The following is a 22,577-nucleotide window of genomic DNA, read 5'->3' on the forward strand; positions in this document are numbered from 1 at the left end:
GCGCATTATACACGGACAATGCACTTACATGCACCAGGAAGAAGAAGGTGAACTCCGGGGACCTGAGCGGGGAAGTGACACATGCAGGATATCGGGTGCAGGATCTTAGTGACTCCCCGCACAGCGCATTATACACTGACAATGCACTTACATGCACCAGGAAGAAGAAGGTGAACTCCGGGGACCTGAGCGGGGAAACAATACATGCAGGATATCGGGCGCAGGATCTTAGTGACTCCCCGCACAGCACATTATACACGGTAAATGCACTTACATGCACCAGGAAGAAGAAGGTGAACTCCGGGGACCTGAGCGGGGAGCGACACATGCAGGACACATGCACTAAGATCCTGCACCCGATATCCTGCATGTGTCACTTCCCCGCTCAGGTCCCTGGAGTTCACCTTCTTCTTCCTGGTGCATGTAAGTGCATTGTCCGTGTATAATGCGCTGTGCAGGGAGTCACTAAGATCGTGCGCCCGATATCCTGCATGTGTCACTTCCCCGCTCAGGTCCCCGGAGTTCACCTTCTTCTTCCTGGTGCATGTGTTGCTTCCCCGCTCAGGTCCCTGGAGTTCACCTTCTTCTTCCTGGTGCATGTGTTGCTTCCCCGCTCAGGTCCCTGGAGTTCACCTTCTTCTTCCTGGTGCATGTAAGTGCATTGTCCGTGTATAATGCGCTGTGCGGGGAGTCTCTAAGATCCTGCCCCCGATTTCCTGCATGTGTCGCTTCCCCGCTCGGAGGGGGAGGACAGGTCTAGTGGTTAGTTACCAGTAGTGGTTGCGATTACATTAATAATCAGTCCCTGATAGTAGGAAAAAACGTGTCTCAATTAAAGGGAACAGAAACTTCAACTAAAAGCATATAATTAGCTACTAGCATGTGGAGACATATAATAATGGAGACATAATAATGGAGACTTGCTGCCTTGTAGAGAAGTGTCTCCAGTTCTATGTATAGAATCAGATGCGTAAGAAGCCGCACTGAGCGACGTCCTACTCCGGCAAAGTTCATTAGAGCCTTGAAGGCAAGAACATTGTAGAGTTGTGATGCTCACAGACACAGCGGATAGCTATGCGCCAGGACCTGGTGTATCACCTCTCAGCCCTGTCATCATAGGCTTTGATTTGCTTGTTTCTGATGTCAGGACTGAAGTGTAATAGGCGTCACATCAATGATAGCGGCCAAAGTGTCCTAAGTACCTGGATCTTAGGCTCATAGTCTTCCTCACTCCTTTCCCACATGAGCTGTTTCGATATAAGGGGGTGTAGAATTTGCTTTCCATCTTGCAATTTTTATGAAATGAATATAAATAAGGCTCAATGTAGTATTTTGTTTGCATATGTCCCCTATGATTTGCCGAGCCGAGACTGCGCCGCCGGTGTCCTGCGTTCTACGCATGCGCAGTACCCAGCTTCTCAGACAAGTACGCAGCTACCAGGGGCTGAACGCTGAAGATGTATTGGAAGGCGGAACGCAAGAGGCTCCTGGAGCGTAGAATAGCCGCCGCATGTAGCTTCAGCTCCGGCTGCTCCAACACCCCAGTAGGCTCTTTAGGAAATTTGAATATTGGGGGAATTAAAATTTATAGAAGTTCTGGGCCACAAAAACCCTCTTCTACTCTACATTAGAGGAACCTGCCACCGGATCTACCTTAATGCTTAGATCTGTGCTGTTAGGTTTCCTTTAACGTGACTACAACCATCAAGACAGTTGTGCCTCAGTGTAAGACAAATAAATATTCTTGTTTTTTTCAAAATTATGAACCTACTAACTACACATCAGAGCCACAGCCGGGTCATCTCCACAGCCGAGTCATCTCCACAGCCGGGTCATCTCCACAGCCGGGTCATCTCCACAGCCAGATGATCTCCACAGCCGGGTGATCTCCACAGCCGGGTCATCTTCACAGCCGGGTCATCTCCACAGCCGGGTCATCTCCACAGCCGGGTCATCTCCACAGCCGGGTCATCTCCACAGCCGGGTCATCTCCACAGCCGGGTCATCTCCACAGCCGGGTCATCTCCACAGCCGGGGCATCTCCACAGCCGGGTCATCTCCACAGCCGGGCCATCTCCACAGCCGGGCCATCTCCACAGCCGGGCCATCTCCACAGCCGGGCCATCTCCACAGCCGGGTCATCTCCACAGCCGGGCCATCTCCACAGCCGGGCGATCTCCACAGCCAGGTCATCTCCACAGCCGTGCGATCTCCACAGCCGGGCCATCTCCAGAGCCGGGTCATCTCCACAGCCGGGCGATCTCCACAGCCGGGCCATCTCCACAGCCGGGCCATCTCCAGAGCCGGGTCATCTCCACAGCCGGGCGATCTCCACAGCCGGGTCATCTCCACAGCCGGGCGATCTCCACAGCCGGGCGATCTCCACAGCCGGGCCATCTCCACAGCCGGGCCATCTCCACAGCCGGGCCATCTCCACAGCCGGGCCATCTCCACAGCCGGGTCATCTCCACAGCCGGGCCATCTCCACAGCCGGGTCATCTCCACAGCCGGGTCATCTCCACAGCCGGGTCATCTCCACAGCCGGGTCATCTCCACAGCCAAGCCATCTCCACAGCCGGGCCATCTCCACAGCCGGGCCATCTCCACAGCCGGGCCATCTCCACAGCCGGGCCATCTCCACAGCCGGGCCATCTCCACAGCCGTGCGATCTCCACAGCCAAGCCATCTCCACAGCCGGGCCATCTCCACAGCCGGGCCATCTCCACAGCCGGGCCATCTCCACAGCCGGGCCATCTCCACAGCCGAGCCATCTCCACAGCCGGGCCATCTCCACAGCCGGGCCATCTCCACAGCCGGGCCATCTCCACAGCCGGGCCTTCTCCACAGCCGTGCGATCTCCACAGCCAGGTCATCTCCACAGCCGGGTCATCTCCACAGCCGTGCGATCTCCACAGCCGGGCGATCTCCACAGCCGGGCCATCTCCACAGCCGGGTCATCTCCACAGCCGGGCCATCTCCACAGCCGGGTCATCTCCACAGCCGGGCCATCTCCACAGCCGGGCCATCTCCACAGCCGGGCCATCTCCACAGCCGGGTCATCTCCACAGCCGGGTCATCTCCACAGCCGGGCCATCTCCACAGCCGGGCCATCTCCACAGCCGGGTCATCTCCAGAGCCGGGTCATCTCCAGAGCCGGGTCATCTCCAGAGCCGGGTCATCTCCAGAGCCGGGCGATCTCCACAGCCGGGTCATCTCCACAGCCGGGTCATCTCCACAGCCGGGCCATCTCCACAGCCGGGCCATCTCCACAGCCGGGCGATCTCCACAGCCGGGTCATCTCCACAGCCGGGTCATCTCCACAGCCGGGCGATCTCCACAGCCGGGTCATCTCCACAGCCGGGTCATCTCCACAGCCGGGCCATCTCCACAGCCGGGTCTTCTCCACAGCCGGGTGATCAGGAGGTGATTCGTGATAAAGGTCCTGTAGTTGCCGGGACACTCGAAGGCTCAAATGCTTCATGTAATATGATAAAGACTAAATTAGATAAGAGGATACAAAAAATTGTGTCAAGCAAACGTTGTAAATCCGCAATCAGGTTGTTGACTGCCTATTTATTTTCCAGAAGGATATTCCAGAAATCTTGATAAACACCGATCCTTAGAGGTTACCAATGTTAGAATGAGGAGTTTGTGGTCATTCCTTCTCCTTTAAGATTGACAAGGTTTAATGAATTTGTTACTTTGTTTATCAACAAGCTTTGTGTTACATAACGGTCACCCAAGGCACCGGGTGTATATTTAGCTCCTCGTCACAACAATCGGGTGCTATAGCAAGTGACTGGTACGTAAGCAGAGAATCACCTGAGCCGCTGTGAGGACGCTGCGTCCGGGGTGTGAAGAATAAATCATCACAGCTAAGAATATTCACACTCCCTCTTATCAGAACGTCATCCATGGTCACGGACAGAGAGCGTCTTATGCATTTGTTGAGATTTTAGATGTTTTTAAAGCAGAATTCCACCAAAATGAATTGAGGTTTATCCACGTAAAGACAAAATTGTTGTATCAGTGACTCTGTTGCTCATTGGGGCAAATGTATCTTTGGTTTTTCTTGTATGAAAGTTTTCCACCCTTTTTTTGGACAGTGTGTATCCTTGGCTCATTTGTCTCTTTTTTGCAACAACTGCAGACTCCGTGTGCTGAGATTGTGCTGAGATTGTGCTGAGTTGGAATTGGATGATGCCTGGGGCAGTATAGAGTTGAGCCTAAGGCCCCTTCCACACTTGCGTTTTTCACGTGCGTGTTCTGCTCGTGCTTTTGACGTGCAGAACTTGCACTGCACTCCGACCCATTGTAATCAATGGGATTTTTCAGACTTGCATTTTTTTTTCATGCACACATGCGCGTTTTTTTTTATCGCGCGTTTAAATCTCGACATGTTCTACTTTTGCAAGTCACACGCGTGAAAAACGCACCATACAAGTCTATGGAGACGCATCAAAAACGCATCGCACTCTGAGACACAGGCAAGTGCAATGCGTTTTTCACGCATCATTTGCCATAGAAAAGATAGAGATCAGTCCTGAGTCCATTTCATGCGCATTTTCTGTGAGTAAAAAACGCATTGAAATTGCATCAAAAACGCGAGTGAAAAACACTGAACACTGAACAAACTCTGACTGAAAACTGATTGAACTCTGATGCAAAACGTCAGTCACTGACCAGACCCTGATCGCACCCTGATCAGACTCTGACGTGATCTGCAACGCGAGTGTGGAAGGAGCCTTAATAGTCGCTCATTTGCTCAAAAATGGGGGGTGAAGAAGGCAAAATGACAGAAAAGATCTCGTAGCAATTCATGATGTACAATGCCATCCTGTCATAGATGAGGTTCCCATGTAACATATAAGCTGTAACACTTTGGTTTTATTGTCACCTTTAAATATTTTACTCCAGCTGAATATGACTACAGCTACATAACAGTTGAATATGAGCTGCAGCCTGTATAATGCTGGATTTGCTAACTGATGACTTAAGGGCTGACGCTCCAACCACACCTCACTAAAATGGTTAGTCAATTGTGTCACGTGTGGGATTTCTGAAGTTAGTTTGGATTTTGGGACCAAAGGGATAGAAACTAAAGGGATAGGGCCCAACTTGTCTTCATGGGAAAACCAATTTAAGTCACAGGGGTTGGGCTTTGGTTTGAATGCATTTAAAAAAAACAACATGTGACTTGTCTGTGCTGCAGACTCCTCAGCTCTCAGCCCCCACCTCTGTGCTCTTGTACAGCTCCTCTCTCCCCCAGACTGTGACCTCCGTGAAGGAGCAGGAGGGAGGAGCTTTACAGGAGCACAAAGGAAGGGGGCTGAGAGATGAGGAGTGAGTATCATAGACAAGTCACATGTTGTTTTTTGAAATGTATCCAAACCAGAGCCCAACCCCTGTGACTTAAATGGGTTTTCCCATGAAGACAAGTTAGGCCCTATCCCTTTAGTTTCTATCCCTTGGGTCCCAAAATCCAAACTAACCTCAGAAATACCACACGTGATACAATTTACTAACCATTTTAGTGAGGTGTGGTTGGAGCGTCAGCCCTTAAGTCATCAGTTCGCAAATCCAGCATTATACAGGCTGTAACTCATATTTAACTGTTATGTAGCTGTAGCCCGACGGGCCGCAATCCTATCGCATGCGACACAATCCCTTTCTAAATACCTGTCACAGTAGCGCAAATCCCTTAGTGAATAAGCCCCGTAGTGTCAGACATCTTTTTGCTGGATGAGAAAGTGCAAAAAGTGGCTTGTACTCAGCATAGGCCATTAGAGACTATGGGGGACAGATGCAACTGTAATGGAATCCATTGTCTGCCTCCGCTGAGCATACTCACAATATGTATAGATATGTCACTTAGAAGAGACTGTTACCTGGAGGTCCAGCTCTGTTACCTGACTAGGGACCAGGAGTCTCTACTGAAATAAATGGGAGCACAGCAGGCGCCGGTATCAGATAAACCACGGGCGTCCGGAGTGTTGGAGCCTTACTGCTCTGATGACACATCTTGTGGATAAGTCATTAGTATCATTATTCCGGAATACGCAGCGGTAATACTAGTAGGATGGTTGGTGCCGGTGACATCGGGGAAGATCCGATATTCTGCTCCAAACTGAAAAACGCTCAGATTTTCCAGCATCTGTCACCTACTGAGAAGTATTTGTAGAAAACCTATAAAACAGAATCCATAAGCCGGAACAAGAGAAATTCTCTCCGGCACCTGGCGTACTCCATGCGGATGATCCGTGTGGTGGAAACCTGCGCTCTCCCATCTCCCAAACAGCAGCAAACACAAAGGCGCAGCTTGTTACCCTGTCATTTTCAGGATATAATTGCAGAACGGCTCAACTCCGAGAGGTTAAAAATAAGCAAGGAGAAACGTACTTACCCAAGTATATGGCCAACCTACGCTGTCAAGATGCTGTTTCCATGGAAACTGTGCATGCAGACATCACTAGTTGCTGAAAATCGAAAGTGCTGCTGACATCGCTCTCCCCGCTCTTATTTACCAAGACTGGATTTGTTTTCTCCGCTCTTGTATTGCTGTATTACCACACATATCCTGCATGTGCCGCTTCCCCGCTCAGGTCCCCGGAGTTCACCTTCTTCTTCCTGGTGCATGTAAGTGCATTGTCCGTGTATAATGCACTGTGCGGGGAGTCACTAAGATCCTGCACCCGATATCCTGCATGTGTCGCTTCCCCGCTCAGGTCCCCGGAGTTCACCTTCTTCTTCCTGGTGCATGTAAGTGCATTGTCCGTGTATAATGCACTGTGCGGGGAGTCACTAAGATCGTGCGCCCGATATCCTGCATGTGTCACTTCCCCGCTCAGGTCCCCGGAGTTCACCTTCTTCTTCCCAGTGCATGTAAGTGCATTGTCCGTGTATAATACGCTTTGCGGGAAGTCACTAAGATCCTGCGCCGGATATCCTGCATGTGTCGCTTCCCCAATCAGGTCCCCGGAGTTCACCTTCTTCTTCCTGGTGCATGTAAGTGCATTGTCCGTGTATAATGCACTGTGCGGGGAGTCACTAAGATCGTGCGCCCAATATCCTGCATGTGCCGCTTCCCCGCTCAGGTCCCCGGAGTTCACCTTCTTCTTCCTGGTGCATGTAAGTGCATTGTCTATGTATAATGCGCTGTGCGGGGAGTCACTAAGATCCTGCGCCCGATATCCTGCATGTGTCGCTTCCCCGCTCAGGTCCCCGGAGTTCACCTTCTTCTTCCTGGTGCATGTAAGTGCATTGTCTGTGTATAATGTGCTGTGTGGGCAGTCACTAAGATCCTGCTCCCGATATCCTGCATGTGTCACTTCCCCGCTCAGGTCCCCGGAGTTCACCTTCTTCTTCCTGGTGCATGTAAGTGCATTGTCCGTGTATAATGCGCTGTGCGGGGAGTCACTAAGATCCTGCACCCGATATCCTGCATGTGCCGCTTCCCCGCTCAGGTCCCCGGAGTTCACCTTCTTCTTCCTGGTGCATGTAAGTGCATTGTCCGTGTATAATGCGCTGTGCGGGGAGTCACTAAGATCGTGCGCCCAATATCCTGCATGTGCCGCTTCCCCGCTCAGGTCCCCGGAGTTCACCTTCTTCTTCCTGGTGCATGTAAGTGCATTGTCCGTGTATAATGCGCTGTGCGAGGAGTCACTAAGATCGTGCGCCCGGTATCCTGCATGTGTCACTTCCCCGCTCAGGTCCCTGGGGTTCACCTTCTTCTTCCTGGTGCATGTAAGTGCATTGTTTGTGTATAATGCGCTGTGCGGGGAGTCATTAGGATCGTGCGCCCGATATCCTGCATGTGTCACTTCCCCACTCAGGTCCCCGGAGTTCACCTTCTTCTTCCTGGTGCATGTAACTGCATTGTCTGTGTATAATGTGCTGGGCCCGCCCCTGATTTCTGTAGCATTAAAGCTGCACCAAAATCCTCTGCTAAATACCTGTCCTGAAAATGTCGGGTAGTTCAACGGAAATGCAATCTGCGGACCCTTAGTAAATAAGCCCCACTGTGTTGTGTATGTCTGACATATGACTTGTATCAGGTTGGATATTTACATGATTACTAAAGAAAATACACTTGTCCATCAAGTTCAACCAAGGATGGGAATGAGATTTAGGGGAAACGATTCTATGTTATAACATAACCATAATATAATAATGTTATTTAGGTATAAAAAGGCATCTAGACCCTTCTTGAAGCTCTCCGCTGTCCCTGATGTGACCAGCGCCTGAGCTCTCTGCTGTCCCTGCTGTGACCAGCGCCTGAGCTCTCTGCTGTCCCTGCTGTGACCAGCGCCTGAGCTCTCTGCTGTCCCTGCTGTGACCAGCGCCTGAGCTCTCTGCTGTCCCTGCTGTGACCAGCGCCTGAGCTCTCTGCTGTCCCTGCTGTGACCAGCGCCTGAGCTCTCTGCTGTCCCTGCTGTGACCAGCGCCTGAGCTCTCTGCTGTCCCTGATGTGACCAGCGCCTGAGCTCTCTGCTGTCCCTGCTGTGACCAGCGCCTGAGCTCTCTGCTGTCCCTGCTGTGACCAGCGCCTGAGCTCTCTGCTGTCCCTGCTGTGACCAGCGCCTGAGCTCTCTGCTGTCCCTGCTGTGACCAGCGCCTGAGCTCTCTGCTGTCCCTGCTGTGACCAGCGCCTGAGCTCTCTGCTGTCCCTGCTGTGACCAGCGCCTGAGCTCTCTGCTGTCCCTGCTGTGACCAACGCCTGAGCTCTCTGCTGTCCCTGCTGTGCTTTGCTCCTGAGCTCTCTGCTGTCCCTGCTGTGACCAGCGCCTGAGCTCTCTGCTGTCCCTGCTGTGACCAGCGCCTGAGCTCTCTGCTGTCCCTGCTGTGACCAGCGCCTGAGCTCTCTGCTGTCCCTGCTGTGACCAGCGCCTGAGCTCTCTGCTGTCCCTGCTGTGACCAGCGCCTGAGCTCTCTGCTGTCCCTGCTGTGACCAGCGCCTGAGCTCTCTGCTGTCCCTGATGTGACCAGCGCCTGAGCTCTCTGCTGTCCCTGCTGTGACCAGCGCCTGAGCTCTCTGCTGTCCCTGCTGTGACCAGCGCCTGAGCTCTCCGCTGTCCCTGCTGTGACCAGCGCCTGAGCTCTCTGCTGTCACTGCTGTGACCAGCGCCTGAGCTCTCCGCTGTCCCTGCTGTGACCAGCGCCTGAGCTCTCTGCTGTCCCTGCTGTTACCAGCGCCTGAGCTCTCTGCTCACCCTGCTGTGACCAGCGCCTGAGCTCTCTGCTGTCCCTGCTGTGACCAGCGCCTGAGCTCTCTGCTGTCCCTGCTGTGCTCTGCTCCTGAGCTCTCTGCTGTCCCTGCTGTGACCAGCGCCTGAGCTCTCTGCTGTCCCTGCTGTGACCAGCGCCTGAGCTCTCTGCTGTCCCTGCTGTGACCAGCGCCTGAGCTCTCTGCTGTCCCTGCTGTGACCAGCGCCTGAGCTCTCTGCTGTCCCTGCTGTGACCAGCGCCTGAGCTCTCTGCTGTCCCTGCTGTGACCAGCGCCTGAGCTCTCTGCTGTCCCTGCTGTGATTAGCGCCTGAGCTCTCTGCTGTCCCTGCTGTGACCAGCGCCTGAGCTCTCTGCTGTCCCTGCTGTGACCAGCGCCTGAGCTCTCTGCTGTCCCTGCTGTGACCAGCGCCTGAGCTCTCTGCTGTCCCTGCTGTGACCAGCGCCTGAGCTCTCTGCTGTCCCTGCTGTGACCAGCGCCTGAGCTCTCTGCTGTCCCTGCTGTGACCAGCGCCTGAGCTCTCTGCTGTCCCTGCTGTGACCAGCGCCTGAGCTCTCTGCTGCCCCTGCTGTGACCAGCGCCTGAGCTCTCTGCTGTCCCTGCTGTGACCAGCGCCTGAGCTCTCTGCTGTCCCTGCTGTGACCAGCGCCTGAGCTCTCTGCTGTCCCTGCTGTGACCAGCGCCTGAGCTCTCTGCTGTCCCTGCTGTGACCAGCGCCTGAGCTTGGCTATTCCACACTTCTCATAGTAAAAAATCCCTGTCGCCTCTGGTGATTAAACCTTGTTTTCTCCAGACGGAGACAGTGCCCCCTCGTCTTTTGATTTGATTTAATCTGGAACAACTTTCCACCATATTCTTTGTATGGACCATTCATATATTTATATACATTTATCATGTCCCCTCGTAGTTGTCTCTCTACCAGACTAAATAAATGTAATTCTTTTAATATTTCCTCATAACTGAGACCCTCCATTCCCCTTATTCTTGTACTTGATGCTATTATTTCAATAATTCATGTAGAATCCTGATCTGCTTACGCCTTGCGCTTGACATGACTCCTGTGACCCATCCTGACCCTTGGTTTGTACTCGTTCTTGATCTCTACCCAGACATTGGCCGGTCATGACCTATCCTTAGCTTTCCACCGGTAGCCCCTGTATCGCCATGGGCCAGCTACTATCTGTAACGTTACTACTATGACAACTGGCGGCTTGTGACCTTGTAAGGACCAGTTATCTGTACAGGGGTTGAAGGGAGACAAAATTACAGGGTAACCTTGATAAAACCTTTGGGATGTGCCTTAGGTCAGACCAGTCAGATGGCACAGCGGGTCCATTGCCCATTGTCCATTGAATAAATACGAGAGTAGGAGGCAGCTAGAGAATAATACATGTTATAACATCTCCCAACGTGTAACATTGTTACATCCCAGCATTGCGTAGTGACATTGGCTACAATTCTCATAGACCAGTGATGGCTAACCTATGGCACTGGTGCCAGAGGTGGCACTCGGAGCCCTTTCTGTGGGCACTCAGGGCCATCACCAGAGATGACTCCAGGTATCTTCCTGCAGTCCCAGACATCCCAGGACTTGCTGTGCACAGACATATTTTAAAGTGACAGCTCTACCTGGGGCTATTTTCTGCTTTATTGGTGCCTCAGGTGCTGGTATCAATGAAAACTGTGACAGAGAAGGGAGTATAAATCACAAATTAAATTTCTGTTTTGGCACTTTGCGATATATAAGTGGGTCTTGTTGTAGTTTGGGCACTCGGTCTCTAAAAGGTTTGCCATCACTGTCATAGACTATCATTTCCATTCCCTTGTTAATTATAAGCATAAGACTTCTCTCTAGAGCTCAATACTCGAAAAAGAACGAAAGAAGCCGAGATTCTCACTTCACAATTTCGACACAAATATTTAGTTATTCAATTAACGATTCTGCTCTGGAATTTTTTGAAAATGTTGCGATTCCAGAAACGAAGCAACGAGTACAGATGAGAAATCCCCTTTCTGCCTTCTGAGGGCGTTTCCATTGCATGGTAATCTGCAGTTCCTCTTTCCACTACGGCGTCTTTACAGAGCCTGGTCTCATTCTCGCCCCCACATCGCCTTCCCACATGTGTCTGTGGGCTGAAGCTCCCCCTGTGAAATCCTCGGCTCTCTGGAATGAATTCAATAACTGGGAATAAAGCGCTGAAATAATGACTCTCACCAATGTACGGTGGATGCTGCGCTATTGTGCTGCTTGTCAGTTACAGGGGCCCCAGTGATGTCACCAATGTTCCCTAATGAGCGTAGTAATAGGTGTACGATGCTAAACCCTTATATGGCCTGGGAAGTGTAATCACCATAAAGTATCGGGGGATTCCAAGGGATTATTCATTATTCACCTGATACATTTTCTATTACATTATTGGTTCTTCAATGGAATTGTTACGATTTAACTTAAAAACCAGTAAGCGCAGGGCAGATGGGGGCAGATACTTTCTTTTACTCAATTTGGTTTAAAGTCCACAAGGGATAGAAATGTTGCAGATTCGGCAGTCATATATGTTGCTGTAAAATCCTGGTGCGCCATTTATTTTATTTCATCAAACAGTAAAAAGTCTGTAACAAACTGGGCAGCACAGAGGCTGAGCAGCGACAGTCCGGCACTTTCTCTGGGCTCTAGTCCTGCCCGGTATGTTACACACTTTTTACTGTTTGATGAAATAAAACGGACGTCTTCTAAACGGTGAGTGCTGCACCTATCTCTAACTGGGTTGAGTATCTTGCTATTGCTATGATATTTTGTAGCTGTGCACATCTTTAAAGGAAACCTACCATGTGATGTGATGCAGTATGAAGCAAACATATCCTGAGACTGCTGTAGCTACACTGATGCAGGATCAGATCTTGGTTAAGCCCTGAGCTGAGAGATTTTGCTGATAAAACACATATTGCATTATGATAATGAAGCTTTGTCCCTTCTATGGCTGCTCCAGCACTTGCTTCCGCGCTTCTCCTAGCCTGTGAGTTTTTCTCCGCAGGAGATGATGATGCAATCACTTTTCTCCCTGCCAGACAGAATAATTAATTACTGCACCATCCCCCAGCTGCTGTGTATGGGTGATCCAGCTCAGGTTGATTAGTCATGTCTTGACTAATCTCCATTTGTAATTCCAAGCTCCCGTGTAATGTTGTGCTTATTTTGGCAGCCATGCTGACCCAGCTTTCCCAAGGTCTTGAATGTTATAATAGTTTTTTAAGCAAAACCACTCAGCTCAGGGATTAACCAAGATCTGATCCTGCATCAGTGCAGCTACAGCAGTCTCAGGGTATGTTTGCTTCATACTGCATCACATCACATGGTAGGTTTCCTTTAACCTCAGTAATCTAACACCTGCCCGATCCAAAAAAGTGAATAGGAGTCGAGGCGATAGTGCCCCCCCCCCCCCACCTTTCATTCTATTGAACTGTGGTATAGCTGGAAAATCCCCAAACCGATTCAGCAAAGTTGAAAAAATCTTATGCACATAGAGTGGGTTATTTCCACAGAGAAACCGACACGTGCAACCTCCAAAATCTACAAAATCTACTGCTTGTTCATTTCTGCTGCAGAACGCACCAGAACTTGTTTCGGATTTTCTGTGGGGATCGTGTGTGTAATTATTTTTAGCCTGTTACAGAGACGCTACTGGGGTAAATAATATTAGTTTTGCACTGTGTAGTCTATGGGGACAATGCAGATCAGGCAGTCCCCGGGTTACATACAAGATAGGTTCCATAGGTTTGTTCTTAAGTTGAATTTTATGTAAGTGGAAACTGTATATTTTATAATTGTAGTACTAGACAAATTTTTTTTTTTGCCCCAGTGAAAATGGGTGTCAATAAAACTTCATTACAGACACCTTACAGCTGATCATTGCAGTCTGGGACTATAGTAACATCTAGAGAGGTCACCAGAGGTCACAGGGGGCAGAGGGGTCCGTCTGTAACTAGGGGTTGTCTGTAAGTCGGGTGTCCTTAAGTAGGGGACTGCCTGTACTCCCATTTACATACTTGATTAGAGTATTAGGTCATTTTCACCCTGTCCTGCCTCTTCTGGAGAGAGAAAGTCCTGCAAACCTCCCATGTATTGGCCCATATAGCGGCCATGGGACAGTATGGACAGCTATACGGAGCAGAAAGGTATCAGTGGGGCTCATGTGCATTCACTGGGCTCTGTCTCTGGCCCCCAAATCTCCACCCCAGAAGCTGTGACAGTAAGAACCTCTGGTGACTCAGCTTCAGGGGGGGGAAAGCAGAACCTCGTTGCCAACAATATGAGTCACGTTATCGCCCTCGTCCAGATCTCGGTGGTGGTAATTTCAGCACTTCCCTATGAAAACAAAAGTATCTATAAGGCAACATTTATATCAGCCCCGGCATTTCCATCATTCCAGCACCACAATCACTGCACAGCTCCAGGGACCACAGCTATAGCATTGTGTATACTGTGTCTGTAGGCGGCATGTTATAGAGCGGGGGGGCAGAGCAGATGATACATAGGGCCAAATGTATCACTTGATTTTGTTGTTGTTCTAGCGACTTTTTATTTTTTCGTAGCACTTTTGCGCCAGTTTTGCGACTAAACACCAAACTAGCAGCATATCAAAAATAACCACGTTTTCCTCATTTATCCCATATATCCAGATGTTTTTCTGCATCTACTTATGAATCATCATTAGTGACTTGTGATTCAGACGCAGGCGGCACAAACTGGGGAGCAAGGTACTGATACAGGGGATACACCTCTATATTACAGCAGCAAAGCTTAGCCAGAAGATTGTATATAGTGTTCTATCTGTATGCGGCATGTTATACAGCAGGAGGAGCAGAGAAGATTGTATATAGTGTTCTATCTGTAGGCGGCATGTTATACAGCAGGAGGAGCAGAGAAGATTGTATATAGTGTTCTATCTGTATGCGGCATGTTATACAGCAGGAGGAGCAGAGAAGATTGTATATAGTGTTCTATCTGTATGCGGCATGTTATACAGCAGGAGGAGCAGAGAAGATTGTATATAGTGTTCTATCTGTATGCGGCATGTTATACAGCAGGAGGAGCAGAGAAGATTGTATATAGTGTTCTATCTGTAGGCAGCATGTTATACAGCAGGAGGAGCAGAGAAGATTGTATATAGTGTTCTATCTGTATGCGGCATGTTATACAGCAGGAGGAGCAGAGAAGATTGTATATAGTGTTCTATCTGTATGCGGCATGTTATACAGCAGGAGGAGAAGAGAAGATTGTATATAGTGTTCTATCTGTATGCGGCATGTTGTACAGCAGGAGGAGCAGAGAAGATTGTATATAGTGTTCTATCTGTAGGCGGCATGTTATACAGCAGGAGGAGCAGAGAAGATTGTATATAGTGTTCTATCTGTATGCGGCATGTTATACAGCAGGAGGAGCAGAGAAGATTGTATATAGTGTTCTATCTGTATGCGGCATGTTATACAGCAGGAGGAGCAGAGAAGATTGTATATAGTGTTCTATCTGTATGCGGCATGTTATACAGCAGGAGGAACAGAGAAGATTGTATATAGTGTTCTATCTGTAGGCAGCATGTTATACAGCAGGAGGAGCAGAGAAGATTGTATATAGTGTTCTATCTGTATGCGGCATGTTATACAGCAGGAGGAGAAGAGAAGATTGTATATAGTGTTCTATCTGTATGCGGCATGTTGTACAGCAGGAGGAGCAGAGAAGATTGTATATAGTGTTCTATCTGTATGCAGCATGTTATACAGCAGGAGGAGCAGAGAAGATTGTATATAGTGTTCTATCTGTATGCAGCATGTTATACAGCAGGAGGAGCAGAGAAGATTGTATATAGTGTTCTATCTGTATGCGGCATGTTATACAGCAGGAGGAGCAGAGAAAATTGTATATAGTGTTCTATCTGTATGCGGCATGTTATACAGCAGGAGGAGCAGAGAAGATTGTATATAGTGTTCTATCTGTATGCGGCATGTTATACAGCAGGAGGAGCAGAGAAAATTGTATATAGTGTTCTATCTGTATGCGGCATGTTATACAGCAGGAGGAGCAGAGAAGATTGTATATAGTGTTCTATCTGTTAATTTTTAATAATCATCTTATCTTTATTCTATGGGTCGATACGATTACGGTGATACCAGACATGAATATTTTTTTCTTATGTTTTACTAAATTTGCCAAATAAATCCCTAATGTGGGAAAAATCTATAATTTTTGCATTGCCGTCTTCCAAGTGGCAGAACATTTTTACTTTTATTGCTACAGAGCTGGTTCATGGCTTGTTTTTTGCGGGACATGTTGTACTTTGCACCGGCATCATTCTGACCACGGCATTTGACAGGTTGAACACCCACGATTGGAGCCCACTCCGACTGCGGGTGTTACACTGGGGTGTCGGCTGTTAGTTACAGCTGGCACCCCATGTATCCCGATGCAGCTTCGGCTCGGATCCAGAGCTGAGCCGGCAGCAGCTAAGTCACTGCGCTCAGCGGCGGATATATCCACGCAGAGCGGGAATGGGTTAATATGAAACCAAAAGATTATAGGTACTATAGAACCAAAGATAGGGGTCCCTGAATGACACAACTAAATCTGACTCATCTCATGTGGAATTGACACAGACCAGGAAAAAAATGGTCTGAAATCTAAGTTGTAAAAAAATAAATAAATAATAAGGTGCAGTCCATGTAAGATTTTGAAGCACATCTCATTTGTGTCTGCATTTTTATGGTGCCCGACTGATTAATTACCTACAGCCCTGCACTACTTTAATACATCCCCCCCCCCAATATGTCACTGCCTGCCATAGACTATAATATTCCCCAAACCCCATGTCCCCCTTCATACAATATTTTATAAATGCTTTGGCAATGCTAAATTGTATTTGGTCCTGCCAATAAAGCTTCTTTGAATTTGATACAAGATAGATACAAGATGGATAAAAGATGGAAACAACATAGATACAAGATGGATAAAAGATGGATACAACATAGATACAAGATGGATAAAAGATGGAAACAACATAGATACAAGATGGATAAAAGATGGATACAACATAGATACAAGATGGACAAAAGATAGATACAACATAGATACAAGATGGATAAAAGATGTAAACAACATAGATACAAGATGGATAAAAGATGGAAACAACATAGATACAAGATGGATAAAAGATGGAAACAACATAGATACAAGATGGATAAAAGATAGATACAACATAGATACAAGATGGATAAAAGATGGATACAACATAGATACAAGATGGATAAAAGATGGAAACAACATAGATACAAGATGGATAAAAGATAGATACAACATAGATACAAGATGGATAAAAGATGGATACAACATAGATACAAGATGGATAAAAGATGGAAACAACATAGATACAAGATGGATAAAAGATGGATACAACATAGATACAAGATGGATACAAGATGGATAAAAGATGGATACAACATAGATACAAGATGGATACAAGATGGATAAAAGATGGATACAACATAGATACAAGATGGATAAAAGATGGATACAACATAGATACAAGATGGATAAAAGATGGATACAACATAGATACAAGATGGATAAAAGATGGATACAACATAGATACAAGATGGATAAAAGATGGAAACAACATAGATACAAGATGGATAAAAGATGGATACAACATAGATACAAGATGGATGAAAGATAGATACAACATAGATACAAGATGGATAAAAGATGGATACAACATAGATACAAGATGGATAAAAGATGGATACAACATAGATACAAGATGGATAAAAGATGGATACAACATAGATAGAAGATGGATAAAAGATAGATACAACATAGATACAAGATGGATAAAAGATGGATACAACATAGATACAAGATGGATAAAAGATGGATACAACATAGATACAAGATGGATGAAAGATAGATACAACATAGATACAAGATGGATAAAAGATGGATACAACATAGATACAAGATGGATAAAAGATAGATACAACATAGATACAAGATGGATAAAAGATGGATACAACATAGATACAAGATGGATAAAAGATGGATACAACATAGATACAAGATGGATAAAAGATGGAAACAACATAGATACAAGATGGATAAAAGATAGATACAACATAGATACAACATAGATACAACATAGATACAAGATGGATGAAAGATAGATACAACATAGATACAAGATGGATAAAAGATGGATACAACATAGATACAAGATGGATAAAAGATAGATACAACATAGATACAAGATGGATAAAAGATGGATACAACATAGATACAAGATGGATAAAAGATGGATACAACATAGATACAAGATGGATAAAAGATGGATACAACATAGATACAAGACGGATAAAAGATAGATACAACATAGATACAAGATGATAGATGCAATTTGACAAGCTGTGTGCGCTATATAAATAATTATGATGATGATGATGCTGGAGGTCTGGGAGGTCCCGGGATGTCTGTCACTGCTGTGCCTGTGCCTCCCATCCTCTGCACACAGCAGGGGGAGGTCTGGTGTAACCTGTTGTACGAGCGGAGGAGCTTCCATATACGGCAGGAGGAGGGACAGGGGAGGATATAGAGCAGCAGCTACAGAACCAGCAGCCACACGCATCCGAGCTGTCACACCGGCAGGACAAGGCTCTGTCCCTCCTGGGTTATTATTCTAACACTTCTGGAATAATGGTGACCGTGTAGGGGTCCTCTGCCAGGGAAACGCATCTCCCACCCTGCTAATCTGAACACACTCCAGCGACCCTGATGCGCATGGTGCCAAAAATGCGGGTAAGCAGCAGCAGCTTGTGGTGAGCGATCCCTGCCCGGAGAGGAGGATTGTCTCGGATTTCACTAGGATCAGGGATTAACAGGGAATTTTGCTGAGGGAATCTTGAAGAATCCATGGAGAGAATTGTCTTTTCTGTGATGTGTGAGATCTTACAGCAGGATCCATCCCAGCCAAATGTCCATGCTCCAAGGAAATCTCATGGATGGATTGTGCACGGATGAGGAGGAGCAGGAGAGCCCTGGAGACACACTGCTATCTATCTCCTATCTATCTATCTATCTCTATCTATCTATCTATCTATCTATCTATCTATCTATCTATCTATCTCCTATCTATCTATCTATCTATCTCCTATCTATCTATCTATCTATCTATCTCCTATCTATCTATCTATCTATCTCCTATCTATCTATCTATCTATCTATCTATCTATCTATCTCCTATCTATCTATCTATCTATCTATCTATCTCCTATCTATCATCTATCTATCTATCTATCTATCTATCTATCTATCTATCTATCTATCTCCTATCTATCTATCTATCTCTATCTATCTATCTATCTATCTCCTATCTATCTATCTATCTATCTATCTCCTATCTATCTATCTATCTATCTATCATCTATCTATCTATCTATCTATCTATCTATCTCCTATCTATCTATCTATCTATCTATCTATCTCCTATCTATCTATCTATCTATCTATCTATCTATCTATCTATCTATCTCCTATCTATCATCTAAGTATCTATATATGATCCAGTATCTATTATCTGTCATGACTATTTATCTATCATTTCATCTATCTAAAGAATCTATTTGTGATCTAATATCTCTCACCCAAGTATCTGTCATTTCTACGTTCTATCTTTCTATCTTAAGTATCTATCATCATATCTCTCTAAAGTATCTAAGTATGTATCCACTATGTATCTCAGTCCCCATGATGGGAGCTATGGTTGTATGATGTGTGTTGTCAGGTCCCAGTGTTTTTGGAAAGTTGTGTTGCTCTTTGCACTTGATGTTAGTAAATACGAGGAGGCCGGTGATGTTGTATAGGCAGGACTGTCATTCCCCTGTTAGAATCTTTGTCTATACTAATATTTAGTTTTGTACAGATGTAGAAGGTGATGTCTAATGTATCCTTCTCTAATTCCTCATATGACATTTACCAAACCCTGACTTTACCTTAGTATTGTCACATGATATCAGTGATGGCTCTTGTGTCATTGGTGTAGATCTCATGCATGTTCCAGTGATTGAACTGAATAATTACAACTCAGCTACAATTGTGTCTTGTGTAATAAAGTGAAGGCACAGAGGAGGATCTCCTGGTATTCCTGAAATGTTGGTAGCAGGTGCAGAATACAGACCCCCATAGCAGGGGCTTGTTTACTGTCCTTGTGCCTTACACTTGAGCTGATGATGATGATGCAGGGAGCAGGTGCTGCCTCTTCTCTGTTTTTCACATCCAGTCCCATAGCAAACACGACAGGAATTTCCCCATTCTTCCTCCGACTCCCTTGTTTTCCACCTACACACAGACAATACGTCTGTCTTCTTGTTTTGATGGACTTTTCCAGAGAATCCTGTTTTTACTGCAAGAAGGGATTGGGAAATGAATCTGTCTTTACAATATAGCGAGTGCATTAGATGTAGCAGACTAAACGAGTTTCTTGGCATTAACCTGTTGTGATATCAGGACGTGTTTTAATGAAGAGTTGATGGAAAGTGTCATCTGCTTCATGTACAAATGTGTTTTTATTTATGATGTAAGTTTTCATGTAGTTTTTCATCTTCACGTAGGTTGAAAGCAATGAATTATCTTTTGGGATCTGCCAAAATAAAGCTGATTTTAGGTGGATATGGCAGCAGAGATGTGCTGTGTAGAGTCCAAATGGGTTAGACTGGACCTAGTCACATCGTACGTAGTACAAGGTGAAGTGACCTGCTGGGATCATGGCGATGGGGGGCACCAGTAGTGGATTATGATATAGGTGGTAGCCATGGGCCCAAGTCTTCTAGGGGGCCCATGAACATCCAAACCACCCCTCAAATTCTATACTGTGAAGGACCTTCACCCATTAAATCTTACATCTCTAAATACACATTTAAAAGAGCCATTTCAGGACCTTTTGCAGGACCTTCCTATGTAAGAAGTGAATTCAAGGCTTGTAGGGGCTATAATAATCATACAGCCCTTGGCCTATGGTGGTCTTAATCCGACCCTGGATGACACTGACAACTTAAGTGGTGAACCCCATCATCTGTCCCTTTGCCGCAGTCCTTCTTTGCAGCATTCAGCTACTGTACAATACATTGCATAGAGTCCTATATGTCCCAATCTTATAAGGGACCATGCTTTCTGCTGCCTGTATGGGGTCACTATTATGTACTGCTTTGGTGGCAGTTGTATGTTTTCCAAATTCTGGCTACTACTTGATCCCTGTAGTAACACATTTTCACGTTCTGTCGCATTGTAGAGACCACTGGGTCAGTCACAGGAGCAATAAAGCGAATAAGTGCTGACAACTGTGAACATGACCCCCATTGTCCGCAATGCACGTTCCCTCGTTCCAGGAGATAATGATGTGGACCTGATGCTGAATGTAGCTGACAGGCTGTTGTGTTAGATAACCACACATATGGCTAAATTGTGTATATTATACTTGCTGCAAATAAATGGCCCGAATATCGAGGCTTCGCTTGCAAAGGGTTAATGCTGACGGGTGAACATGACTTCCTGAGTCTGGCGAAGATGTTGTAATTGTCTGTCTGATGCTGTTAAGTGTCTGTTCTCGAGGAGCAGCGTATATTCTGCTCATTAGATGGAGAACATCTTCAATATTTGATTATAAGCAGCGTTTTTACTCGTTTATTCCATAATCGCTCGCTGTATAGTCTAGACGTCTTCATGACCATGGAATATAGGTCAGAGGCCTGGAGGGGACCTGTCACATTGGAGAGGCAGGATAAGGATATAGGAGAAAGTTCTGTAACGTGTATTTTTCTGGGAGTATCCTCAGCTGTGATTGACAGCCGCCCTCCATCATCTATAGATAACTGACAGGCGGTGAGATGGACCCCCCACCGGACTCCTCATTCCAAAAATAATAGGGATATAATAGGGATGTCAATCCGTATTTTAGACAAAAATACTCAATAGACGTCATATAACACAATATTCCGAATGTCATTGATTCTAAATTGTGAATGTAGACCCGAGATTAGGGTTCGCGACGCTGATGTAGAACTTTTGTTCCGGTCTGCTTAGGGTCACGTTGACCTTTGTCGCTTTGTGTTATATTCAGCTGCTTTGCCTTGTTCTCCGAGGCTCCATGGAAAGCGTGGGATTATTGTCCTGGGCGTCCTGTGGGGTCGGAAGCCATTCAAGGTGTTTTGTTCTCACACGGGGTTTAAGTGCCGCTGACCTTTGCTCCTTTCACTTGTTTTGCTGGAGGAAGGGAAGATCTTCTTTAACTTTCTTACTTTAGAACTTGCTTTGATGTTGGTCTTGAAAAGGGGTTTTCATCAAATTGTGATTGAAAGTGATTGGGTTACACACACAATAGGTGTGGAGTACAACATCTATTATATATTATTATTATTATATAGTGTGGATGGAACTATTGTACTCCACAGCCAAACCAAGAGTAGGATTCCACTTGCCCAGGCACAGTGATGTCACAGTAGTGAGATATATATATATTTATACATACACTGATGTCACAGTGGGGGAATATTGTGCACAATGACTAAGACCTTATTCAAACGGCCGTGTTCTCACCTAGACCGGATCTTGGGGAGGAGGTCTCCCCTCTCCATTGAAAGCTGAGAGTCTGCGCCCGGCTTGGTCATGGTGTGGTGCGCACTCTATATATTGGAACACCAGCTCCACTTCCTATAATCTAATCGGATGAGGCATGGGCCACCTTTCTGCTCAGGAAAGACGGAATAAGGTCACGGTCCAGCCAAGTTCCCAACATCATGCATCTTTGGGTACATTCACATGCGGTATGCCGGCCGTGCTGGAAAGGAGGAGGAGGCGGCCCCTCCTCCCTCCATAGAGAATAGCGGCGCACGGCCGCTCACACGCCAAAAGATAGAGCATGCTCTATCTTTTAGCGGTGTGCGGCCCAGATCGGTGCCACACATGTGTGGCGACGTATCAGCGCCATGCCGCTATAGCTGTCTATGGGGATGTACATGTGGCCGCAAATTTGCTGCCGCATGTACATCCCCGCAGACGGCCATGTGAATGAGCCCTTTATTGGGTAAAATCACCTACAACAAACTATGGAAGTACAAAAGCGTCAACGCGTTTCAAGCGGAACGTCCGCCCTTAATCATGAATGCAGTTCAGCTTGAAACGCGTTGACGCTTTTGTACTTCCATGGTTTGTTGTCAGTGCTTTTACCCAATCAAGATGCTTGATGTCGGGGACTTGGCCGGACCGTGACCTTATTTAGTGGTGCGCACACTACCAGGTGCCCTAGACCTCTATGGGGAGTGT

The 22,577-nt window shown here is 46.8% G+C and overlaps 1 protein-coding gene across 4 annotated transcripts in view; it reads left to right on the top strand.

Moving 5' to 3' along the window:
- Window positions 1–22,577, top strand: part of RASGEF1A (RasGEF domain family member 1A) — a 185,969-nt gene that overhangs the window by 138,386 nt on the left and 25,006 nt on the right. For 3 of the 4 annotated variants that reach the window (XR_011850763.1, XR_011850764.1, XM_072130739.1), the window contains exon 1: window positions 17,849–18,059. The exons of the other annotated variant lie outside the window; for it this stretch is intronic. Coding sequence is in view for 1 of the 3 variants with exons in the window: in XM_072130739.1 (XP_071986840.1) it covers window positions 18,036–18,059 (24 nt within the window). In the remaining 2 variants the exon portion in view is untranslated. Of the gene's footprint in view, window positions 1–17,848; window positions 18,060–22,577 lie in introns of those variants that run through there. 4 annotated transcript variants of the gene reach the window in all.

Source organism: Engystomops pustulosus, chromosome 11, assembly GCF_040894005.1.
Source record: "Engystomops pustulosus chromosome 11, aEngPut4.maternal, whole genome shotgun sequence".
Lineage (NCBI taxonomy): Eukaryota > Metazoa > Chordata > Amphibia > Anura > Leptodactylidae > Engystomops > Engystomops pustulosus.